At 40.4% G+C, this 12,140-nt stretch overlaps 1 protein-coding gene across 22 annotated transcripts in view; it reads left to right on the top strand.

The window, feature by feature from the left end:
• Window positions 1–1,558: 1,558 nt before the first annotated feature.
• Window positions 1,559–12,140, top strand: part of IGFN1 (immunoglobulin like and fibronectin type III domain containing 1) — a 47,567-nt gene continuing 36,985 nt past the window's right edge. For all 22 annotated transcript variants that reach the window (XM_048498081.1, XM_048498086.1, XM_048498098.1 and 19 more), the window contains exons 1-2: window positions 1,559–1,702; window positions 11,030–11,098. In XM_048498081.1, coding sequence (XP_048354038.1) covers window positions 11,080–11,098 — 19 coding nt within the window. In that variant the 5' untranslated portion in view covers window positions 1,559–1,702; window positions 11,030–11,079. The remainder of the gene's footprint in view (window positions 1,703–11,029; window positions 11,099–12,140) is intronic.

Genomic DNA, 12,140 nt, shown 5'->3' on the forward strand with positions numbered 1-12,140 from the left:
AACTTTCATATATATTTTCAGCTCAAGAATTCCAGAAGACACACCCCCACTCAATATTGCCCACTACAGCTAGCAGTGGTTGTCCAGTGTCTCATATGAGAAAGTTGTTTCCCAGCATCTATGCCTACAACAGGATATGCCCCATATTGAACCTAAGGCTTTCTGAATGCAAAATTATGTTCTACGACTGAGTCATGACCCTTCCAAAGGAAAGGCCCCAGGACTGGGCTCTGGGGCAGGCAATTTCATTTGACTGAATTTTGCCTTCATTTACACTTCTCACCTCCAATGCATAAAGAAAGAATGCAGACAGGGTGTGGTTACATGTGGTTACAAGGCATAATGGTTAAACTTTTGGAACAGATGTTAAGATAGCTGAAATAAATATCTATTTTCAGGCATTCAGGAAATTTTTCTATCTCTTTGCATTTCATAAGGGCATTCCAGGGTTCACCGCACTTTTGACAATTCCTGGGCTTGTGTACAAGATGATTGTAGAAAACAACCATACCTGGAGCAAATACTATTTTACATTTCTTGCACCTGCAAGCTGTTCTGTTTGTTTCAGTGGGAGGACCTAATCCATCTGAGCTCTGCTTTGTGAATTGAAGTTGAAATGCATGGGAAAGACATGCATCCATGGACTTACATATGCTATAAACATTGGCATAGAAAGATCAAAGCAAAAACTGCAGCAAATGCAAAGTAAATAATGTAATTTATTTATTTATTTATTTATTTTATATCCCCGCAGTGCAAACTTTCAAACAAGATTCCAGAAATTACAACAAAATTAGTCCTAATGCAAAATTTGCAAATGGTCCCAGTCTGTCTACACCAATATCTCTCTGTCTTTTACTGAGAAAAAGATTTGCTTCTGCCTGAAAGTAGATGTGGTAATATTTTCTGGACTTATACTTTCAATCAGTGACCTCTAAACAGCAGGCAAACATTTACTCCACCCATGCTTCCCTTTCTTATCCAGTTTCCTTTATAAACTGTCATAAACTGTCTATCCCCTTTCACAGTATAGATAAAACATGGTGTGGAAAATTAGTTTAAAAATCAGAATATAAATTTTACCTCACAGCTTTTGCTACCAACACAATAATGTGTGCGTTTTTAATTTTTCATTAGGTTATGCACTTAAAGTAGAACTGTGTGCTCAATACCGCCTTGAAACCAAAACTTATTGCATCTGAAAGTTTTTTGTGTGTAAAAACTATATAGTTGTTCACTGAGGATATACTTAAAGATTTTATGAGGAGAAGGCTTTGATGGCTACAGTTCACAGAGGAAATCTGATCTGCAGAAAATTAACACTTCAAAATGATTTATGAAATGTCAAAGAATTAAAGTTAATCTCAAATTTGTGCAGCACCGTCTCTGGCATGGACTGGAAATATTAGTGGCTAAGAGGCAGATGCCACAAGTTTCCAATTTTAAAAAATCATTTGGATTTATTACAGGCTAACAGCTCTGTGGCAGACTTTCACCTATGAAAGGGAGAGGGGGAGAGAGAGAGAGAGAGAGATTAAGACAGCAAGAGGGAGAAAGTGAGACGGACTGAGAGGAGAAGAGCTGGAGGCTCTCGATGACCTATTTCTCAGTTAGCTGTGTAGTAGCTGATATTGACTATAACGCAGATCCTGGTGAGAAGCAGTTGAGTGAGCGGGCGGAGGCAGGAGTCCCAAACAAACAGGTGAGTCACAAAGGTCTGAAGTTATTAACTCATTGTAGATGGCTGTGATATGACAAGGGTGTCTTTTAACTGGATTGGTCATAGTAATCTTTATTTGACAGCTGGGTCACCAGCAAGCAGTGATACTTCTCCTGAAAGCACTAGAGAGGAAAAACATATGGATTCCAAAATAGCCTGTTGAATAGTCCAGTGGGTGTGTGTTTGTGTGTTGGGAGTGGGTGTGATATGGAATGGGGTAACGAAGGCATAATGGATGAGGGAGGTCTTTGCTGTTATTTCTAACATTTTTCTGATCAGCATTATGGATAGCCCTGTGACTTTGTGTAGGAGGCCCTATATTTCTTTCTTGGACTCCTGGTTAGATAAGATTTTCCTTTGGCAAGATTGGACTGCCAAGAAGCAGACTGCAAATGTCAGGCAGCTAGATTCATCAATTCTCTGATTATTCATTGCTATCAAATATTGGCCAAGATGAGGATGTGAGACTGAAATTTACCTTTAACTCAAAATTCAAAGTAAAATAAGGCACTTTCCTCTAGATTGAGTTGCATCAGAATGTTATTCCAGGCATAGATACCTTACGAAAAAGGGGTGGAATGCTATAAAATGGAGATTGGCTGTCTGGCAAACTGAATTTTAAAAAATTCTGTGGCTGTAATAGTGTACGTGATTCAGTGTATTTGACTCCCAAATGAAATCAGTGGTGCTCAAAACACAGAAAACGATGAGCAGATTTTCAGTCTAGATGACTGACTATTTTCCCTCTCCGATTCAGCGAATATGAGAAAAAATGTGCTCAAGATCAAAAACGTTCTGCTATATTTACATTTTTAAAGATGTTCTTGTATTGTTAATCCCATGTGCACCACACAGTGTGGTATACTTAATATTTTGAAATCGCTGTTAAATTTAGCAAGACGGAGAAGCTGTTTGATGAGGCGCAGTAACCATATATGGTTATACGGAGTGAGTGTCTCAGACCATACTTTCTGTGCCTATTACGATTCAGGGAATATTAAGATGTGTTTCTCTAGAAAAAGGAGAAAAGTGGGCGCCTCTAGTAGGCTTTCTAAGTACCTGCCTCAATGGTGGGATGGTGGACCACACGCTCCTTCTGCTGTACCTCCATTATTTCTGTAGAATGGACTGCAGAATATGATTCCTGACTATGGAAGGACCAAGTAGAGAGTGGAAGTCCTGAGGGCAGGGAGTGCAGGGGAGAGGTGTGAGTATCAGATTTAGAAGCAAAGTGTGCTCCTATCTAAATCATTTATTAAGTTGACAAACACCAGTCAATCATTTAAATCATTTTTAAATGGGGCAATAGCTGAGGTTCTGTGCATCACAGAGAATGAAGGAGCTAATTTATAGCCTGGAAGCTACATTGTGTACTTGCAGTGTTGCATTTTAATCCCCACCCACTAGGCAGACACACAACCTTCTGCTGAGGATGTCAGAATGAGAACCATTGCTGAGAAAAATAACCCAGAGTACAGGAGATATGCTAGAAAGCCAGCATAGTATGGTGGTTAGGAGTGATGGACTCTAATCTGGAGAACCGAGTTTGATTCCCCACTTCTCCGCATGAGTAACAGACTCTTATCTAGTGAACTGAATTTGTTTCCTTGAATCTCCGCATTAAGTCTGCTGAGTTACCTTGGGTTAGTCACAATTCTCTCAGAATTCTCTCAGCCCCACCATTATTTGGTCATTGACTGTAAATAAAGTCTTCTTCTTCTTCTTCTTCTTCTTCTTCTTCTTCTTCTTCTTCTTCTTCTTCTTCTTCTTCTTCTTCTTCTTCTTCTTCTTCTTCTTCTTCTTCTTCTTCTTCTTCTCAGCCCTACCTATCTCACAAGGTGTCTGTTGTGGGGTGTGGAAGGCAAAAAGAGTTTGTAAGCCACTTTGATACTCCTCACGGGAGAGAAAAGTGAGGGTATAAATCCAAACTCTTATTTTAGAATTTTAGCCATACTTCAGTTAGTATATGGCCTATAATTTATAATTTGGCCATCTGTTCTTCAGTAGTATTGCTTCAGGAATCAGTGTCAAAAGTATGTTGTTACTCTTGAATCGAAAATAAATACAAAGGCAGTGAAAGCATAAACATTTGTCAGTTGTGGCCTACAGGCTCCCATCTGCAAGTTTTATCCATTGGTCTTGCAATCAAACTGGACCTAAGGGGGCATCTCAAAAGCCCATTCTTCAAGGACCTATTGCTGCCAAACTAGACAAAGAGCAGGACCCCCTCCCCAGGCATCAGTTGCAAATGACTTTCCTGTGTCTATGCTCTGAACAGTCATGGTTGACTGACATGTCTATTTCTATGATGGTCAGGTTAACGCACAGGGATTGCTCCATTTCATACCACTTTTATACGGACCAGCTCTCACGTGAAAACTGAAAATGTGTTATATGTCATCCACCTTACACAGCAGAGTAGGGCTTTTGTAAGTATCTGCTGTGATCATATGCATAATCAAAATATATGTTTTGTGTTATTTTATTGTTTTTACTTCATTTGCAGATTTAGTAGCATTATAACACATTAAAACTCAAAATTTCTTGAATGACAGTGGAATCCTAGGAAAAATTTCTTGGGAGTAAGCTTCATTGAATAGACCTAAGTAGGCTTATTTCACCATAAAATTTCACTGTTTTAAGATTTCATTGTAATGCAAAAATCATTTAAACACTTTCTTGGGAGTATATCTTATTGAAATCATTAGGGTTTACATCTGAGTAAAAATGTCACTAGATAGGGCTCAATGATTTCTTAATCCAATCATACTATGATTCACAGAACAGATAATAATTATGGCTTTCACTTTCTGTATTACTTTAAATATGTGTGTGTGGGGATGGAGGCATATGTGTTTTTCAGACATTCATTTAAGAGGAATGAGATGGTAATGTCAGCAAGGTATGTCAGCAAGGTAAAGTAATATATTTCAGAAGACCTGTTTCATGGATCTTCCATCTGGGAAAAGGTCTTACTTTTCTCAAACCACATTTGTATTTTAAGACAACTCGGCTCCCGGGAGAACTTCTCAGTTTTTTATAAGTAACTCAGAAAGAGTCAAGGACTGCAACCAACTAGCTTCATTAAAATTAAGCATTCTTTTCTTAGAACCTAATACTCAGAAAAGTCCGTAGTGGGGTAAACACTGGCATCTAATATATGTGGAGGTTATGACCATACAGAATGTTAAGTGAATTGACTTGCAGCACACAGGTAGGAATGGGCTTAGCCAGTGTTTTATTGATCTATGAATGGTTCTTTCTAAGAACACCGGTGACTGCCATATTTGTGTGAGCTAGTGGGAGGTAGCCAGTTATAAGTGGTAGTATCCTCAGTATTAATATATAAGCATCAGGACAATGGCCAGTTGCCATAAATCTTTGCACATTTGAATCTGCCACCCATGGTAATTATAGTGTGCTATATTTGGGATGTGGAATGGTACTGGATAGCATGATCTCATCAGATCTCAGAAGCTAAGCCAGGTAAGTACATGGATGGGAGACCACCATGGCATACTTTGCAGAGGATGGCAATGGCAAATCACCTCTGCTTAATCACTTGTTGTGAAAACCCCATGGGATCATCATAAGTTGCCTGCAACTTGATGGCACTTTACTCACACAATTACCACAGTTAAAAATAATATGTAGATTTTGTTGGAAGGCAGTGCAAAGCTTACAATAAAGTTTAAAAATGTGAAGTGCTGTTAATCTTCTCTTTGTGAATGTTTTAAAAGATCAATTTCTAAATGGTTTGTGCGCAGCCCAAATCCTCTTTTGCCACAAAAGATCTACCTGGAATCATGGTCCTCTTTGTCACAGCTATCAGAGCACATGTCATGGGCCATGCAGTCAAAAGCTAGCTGATTGAAAGCTGGGACTTGACTGTGGTTTCATGTTCCTTAGAGAAAGACCCTTAGAGAAATAGTGGCATGAGGAAAGAGTCATACAAGACTTTCACTTGGTATTCAATGTAGAAATATTCCTGTTTATTTCTTGCTACCCATGTGCCATAGGACAATGATGAGTTCCACATTTGATTCTTGCAGTCTAGGAGTTAGCAGTAATGGAGAGAGACAAAAATCTTACCCCTTCTCCAAGGGAACTATTAAATATAATCCGCTGATGAAGGAGGAAGACATGGTGCTCCCTATGGCATTCTCTCCGATCCTTTTTCACTGGCTGTGGCAAGAGGGTTGCCTGGTCACATGAAAAAAATATGCTGAAATCCACCACCACTGCTAAATTATCATGGCACTGTCCTGATAGTTCACTGCTTTACGGTGGCATGCAAGAGTTAATGGCAAGTCGGTGGGAGGGGCACGGCGAGCTCTGAAATGGAAGAAGGTCAAACTCTCCCAAGACTTTGGCTCTCTCACAGATGATTTAAAGTTAGCAGGACATCTGTAGGAGATTCTGGTTCCAATTTTTGCCTCAGGGCTGAAATGGGAGAGGGGAGGGCAGTAGAACAATCCTTTTTGCGAGCATCTCACTGTGAAAAGAATGGTTGTAAGGACTTTTCTGCATGGCAAATCTTCTAAGATCAGCAATGCTACTGATGCTACCAGCCAATAGCCTCATCTCCACATAATCAAAAAAAGCCACACAACATTGTATTTAAACATGTTTTTAAAGATGAAATAAGCTAATTTGCTCACAGCAAATGTTATGTGGCCTCTTAGATAGGGAAACCTTGAAAAAGCAAGGAAGGAGAATATAGGGAGTCATGACCGTCTTCTATTACACATCTTGCCACCACACAACGAGTGCCAGTAACACTGGGCAAAGTAAAACAGTTCTAGTGAATTGGGATAGCTATTGCTTTCCAGGAACTGCCTTTGGAGATTTCACTACTGGTTGTTAACATCTCTTCTTCTTCTTCTTCTTCTTCTTCTTCTTCTTCTTCTTCTTCTTCCTCTTCCTCTTCCTCTTCCTCTTCCTCTTCCTCTTCTTCCTCTTCTTCTTCAGTGTAAGTGCTTTCTGGGATAATAGTTAGCTAATAAAGGTGATAATTTCCCAACATTTTTCTACACACACATGTACCTGATATCTGATAAAATCTTGCTGCTTGTACTGTTGATATAAATTATGAAGATACCTTGGGAAAGCTTCTCTGGAGACTGTTTGGTCATCTTTTTCAGCTTACCATGTTTCTGGTCCAAACAAAGCTTTACAGTTCCATTTTGACAAAAATCTCTGGAACAGCCACTACATACACTATTCAGAAATCTTCATAGTGCTTATTGGAGAGTTTTTGAGTAGCTGCAATTAGAAGTGAAGATGACGTACTGGACAATAAATTAAAGTTTAGTGCTATAGTCACTGCAATGTCTTCATTGACAGGAATTGTGAAAAAAAAACTATGTCCTTTGACTACAGATGTAGAAATCTAAATACATCCATGAAAGATTTTGATAGGGGGGAGTTAGAGTAATTCAACTGCTTGTATAGCCATGCTCTGGTTTTTAGTGTACGGGATTTGATACAATGTTCTTGTTCTAGAGAAGTGTATGAGTAATGATAAAAATGCCACACTCTGACTGCAAATAATACCAATACTTACAATATGAAAAAGTTATAAATTTAATAAAGAAGGCATAAATTGAAGAATTGCTAGTATATAACAAAATTAACAAACCATATCCCAATACAATGCACCATATCAAAGAAGGGCATAAGCATGTGCCAATATAAGCATCATAAGCATGTAGAACATGTCCATGTAAATACAGAATGGGTTCTCAGGTAAGTGCCCATTTCATGGTCACATTTTCACTTCACCAATGTCCTTATTAATGCTTGTCAATAATGTGAACACAAATTCCAGATATTTAACAAACTGAAGAGTCATTTGCAGCTTAAACTAGACAGACAGAACACTTGATTCTCCAGGACAGCAGTCCTGTATTTACAAGGCTAGTTTAGCAGCACACAGTCCATCTATTTCAGGTGGACTAGAAATGCAGGAAAAATACCCTGAGCATGTGATACTGATCCATTCACAAAAAAACCCCAAAATATTTTTAAATTATACCCAACTTTTCTTTCCATTGAGGACCTGAAGTAGATTGCATCATTGTTCTTCTCTGTTCTACTCTATCCCCACAACAACAACAACCCCATGAATGAAGGTAGGCTGGGAGAGTGACTGATCATCCAGTGAGCTTTCATGGCAGAGCAGAGGTTCAGATCTGAGACTTTCATCTGACTCTCTAACGTATACACCATGCTGGCTTTGCACAACATAACACCATTTTCCAATGTAATTTTTGGGTCAGTTCTGCATAAAAGGCATGAAAATGGTTTGAAAGAAATGGTTTGAAAGAAAGATAGGCAACTAAGGAACAAAAACTGGATTTTTTTAAAAAAAACCACGATGTCAACCAGGTTTGAAATCAAGAATAAACTGAAACAGTCATAACCATCTCATGTAGACTTGCTGGTCTAGTACCATCTAGTGGTTTTATCCCCTAAGTACATCAGCCATGCCTTCTACTTAAAAAACGGCTGGAACTAAGGGCAGAATATTCAATGAGTCTCTGCCCCAATTGAGGAGGATGAGGGAATGAAAACAATTACTTTCTTCAATGGAACTGCACTTACGGGGGGGAAAGAGAGACAGTTACAACCTCTTGTCCTTCCTTACACCAGGCTTCTGCACACACACACACACACACACCCTGCACAACTATTCCTTAATGGCCCTATAAATGATCTTTCTAGGGGTTGGAAGAAGCTGTGGAAAAAGGAAGGAACAGAGGAAAATCTCTGTGCTCTATGCATGGATGGGTAGGATGCACACCAATCAGGGCCAGCATCAGCATATGCCATACACTGTGGTGGGGTAGCTGCCAGAGGCAGAGTCTCTAGCAGGAAGCACTGTTGCTGACGTCCCCTGCACACTTACCTGCTAGTGCTCCTCTACCCATGCTTTCTTCTGCAAGGCCAGCGTCACTGAGAAAAGGACTGCAAGCAGCTGTGAGCATGAGCAGTGGGAGAGCTACTGAGTAGGCAACAGAAGAAGGCAAAGCTTGTAGGAAGCATTCAGGTGGGTGGGTGGGTGGGAGGGAGGGAGGGAGGGAAGGAGCCCAAAAGCAGGGGGCCTGGTAGTGGACAAAGGATGGGAGGAAGCCCTAGGAACTGCCTCTTGGGGTTGGGCCTCAAAACCTGGAACTGGCCCCAACAACATTAACCCAGTTGCTAAATTACTTAACTGCATATGATCTTCTGATGGGAACTAAGTTGGATTAACAAGCTTAGCATGGAGAATATGGAGAACTGGTGTAGTATGGAGGTAATGAGGGTGAGTTATGAATGAGGAAAGTTTTGAATCTTATTCTTTCTTAATGAATTCTCCAGAAAGACAAGCATGCACTCTCCTTTTTGGCCATGATGGGGGTACCAGGGATTCCAGAAATTTGGGTAGAACATGTTCAATATGTAGGGCTGCCAGGTACCCCTGGCCACTGGTGGAAGATGGGGACCAGTAGGATCTACACATTTGTGGGTAATGCCAAGGGAGGATAGGAACCTTAGTTAAAAAGAACATGACAAACAGGTTGTAATTGCTTACAAACAACTAAACTGATAGACTCCCCAATCCCCAAATGCTCTGTTTATCTCTGACAATCAGGTTGTAAGCCTAACTTATTTGTTTGCTTGTGTTGGAGTTTACTGCACAGAGAAATGACTAACGTACTGATTAAAAGGGTAAAAGGGTAGGGAACTACATTTAGGATAGGAAAGAAGGAAAGATAGCATGCTGCTATCTTGCCAGCAAGGAGGGGTCTCTGCAACTAACTTCTGAGCAGAAGCTGGATACTAGACATAAGATTATCAGCCTAAGGACAGACAAGAGATGACACAAAAAGATGAAGGGGTCATCAACATTACAACCCTCTCTAGCTGGCCATTTGTCCACCCCCTGCTAAGTCTTCTTCTCAGTTCCTTTGCACATTAGACATTGCTACATTCAACAGCTTGTTAGTTCATTCATTCATCCATCCATCCATCCACCCACCCACCCATTCATTCATTTATGGTCTGCCTTTCTCACTTGGACTCCAGACACATTGCACAGAGGGCAAAACCCTTTGATGTTCGAGCATCTCTAGTACAAGCTGTAATTAGCAAACCAGCTGCAAGCCCTAGTTTGAAATCCTTGTTTGGTACCAACAAATAAACTACATTCAGACATAACAGCCCATCAATCTAATCCAAGAAAGTCCCAGTTAGTGAATTTCATCATCTTTGTACTTTGGATCCAACTAATCATCATGTGCTTTAAAATCAACTATTAATCTAAAATTTGGTATAAATTTACTTTCTTCATTGTAATCTCAAAAACATTTATTTGGAAGCAGGTTTCAGTGGTTCTTTTCTCCATGCAAGTGAGTTTTGGACTGGAGCTTTAGGGTCTTTGATAATTTCTGTCTGTGCAGGGTGGGCAAAAATCTCCTAAAGCAGTGGTTCTCAACCTGGGGGTTGGGACCCCTTTGGGGGTCTAATGACCCTTTCATAGGGGTCGCCTAAGACTATATGCATCAGTGTTCTCCATCTGTAAAATGGATAAATGTTAGGGTTGGGGGTCACCACAACATGAGGAACTGTATTAAAAGGTTGCGGCATTAGGAAGGTTGAGAATCACTGTCCTAAAGGCTAATAATCTCACCACTTACTGGTGAATGCCCATACTCAAATACTATAGCAGTGGTGGTGAACCTATGGCACGGGTGCCAGAGGTGGCACTCAGAGCCCTCTCTGTGGGCACACGCAAACAGAGTGCCCCCCCACATCTAGACTGACCTGGGCCGCTGGGCTCGATTATCAGCATTAACCCTAAGACCAAGTTTTGGGGAAGCAGTGTAGGTAACCCTGTTAAATGCTGTAAACCCCACTGATTTTCATGCAAAGAACGAAAGCACAATCCTTTACCTGGGAGTAAGCTCGGCTGCTGGCAATGGGGCTTGCTTCTGAGTAAACCCTCCTAGGCTCGTGATTCACCCGTTGGAAGAGATGCACAGTTGCTTCAAAGCAAAGCCACCGACTACCGTCAAGCTTACTCCTGAGTAACGCACGCCCCGGAGTTCAACCATTTTCCCTAAACTAAAACCCCAGTATTCAGGTTAAATCGCCGTGTTGGCACTTTACAATAAATAAGTGGGTTTTGGGTTGCAGTTTGGGCACTCGGTCTCAAAAAGGTTCGCCATCACTGTACTATAGGGTATTTTAAAAACAAAGCCTCCCAAATTTCAACAGTTAGGATTTCTTCATAGACACTAATGAGCCATTGTTCTTTATTTGCAGGTGGATATATCAGATTGTGTTTCTGAGCTCAATTTTTCTACAGAGGAATCATGGCAGGTCAGAGAAGAGGTGAGAGGCACTAACCAATGTTAATGCTACAGATTCTGTGGTTTTTGTTGAGCAGTATCTAATATGTTTTTTTCTTATGAGCCTCTGTTTCTGTTCTTTAAATGACAGAAGCTATATTTTATCTGTTGTTGCCACCAGTTTTCTGGTGAATCTTATACTTATAATTGCTGAAGTTTAAAATTTGAAGTCACACTAGAGATATGGATCCAAGTCCATCTATGCCTAAGAGTTACAGCTCTGTCAAATGCATATTTAATGTATCATTGATTCAAAAGGAGTTTCTCCCAGTAAGTGTTCACTGTAGAACTGTAATGTAAGGAAGTCAAGAAATTGAACTGGACACTCATACTATGTCTTGGTTTTACTGGAAACTCCTTGTAGTTCATGACTGGTTTCTGATATTTCAAACAATTACCTGCCACTTTATAAAGCTTCTCCCAAGATAAGCTGTTCAAATACCAAATCTTCTCCATGTTCAAATACCAAATCTTCTCCATGTAAGATCCATGGAGAAGATGGAGAATGTAATGTGAATCATGGCTGGAAACAATTCTTCCTAGAAGGGTCAGTGAGGGTGAGAACATTTCCTCTGCCCTATGTGTTCCTGACAGGCATGCTGCATAATATGTACCCCCTCCCCCAAAATAGGTGAAAAGTAAGCTACACCTCTAACTACTAGTGGATCTCTTGATGCCATGGAATTTTCATAGGCATTACCAGTGTTTGTAGGACTGATGCATAGTGCTAACAATCAGAGCTGCTGCAATGTGGCCAGATGAAGGCTGGTTTCACTCAAAGAAAAATTTAAAGCAAGACTTAGAGGTGGAGGGAGATGTGTGCTGGTTGAGGGGGTGGTATGAGGAAGGTAAGGGAAGTATAGATGCAGATTGCTTGGGGAGGTAAGGAATCAGAGAGACTATACTGATATTGCTGCAGAAAGGGGTAGATTTGACTTTCACCCATTGATTCAAAACAATGCAATATGCAGGGACAAAGATCCCATAACAATGCTGTAAATGGCATTGCAGATGTGGCTAGATTG

This window comes from Sphaerodactylus townsendi, linkage group LG05 (assembly GCF_021028975.2).
Source record: "Sphaerodactylus townsendi isolate TG3544 linkage group LG05, MPM_Stown_v2.3, whole genome shotgun sequence".
Lineage (NCBI taxonomy): Eukaryota > Metazoa > Chordata > Lepidosauria > Squamata > Sphaerodactylidae > Sphaerodactylus > Sphaerodactylus townsendi.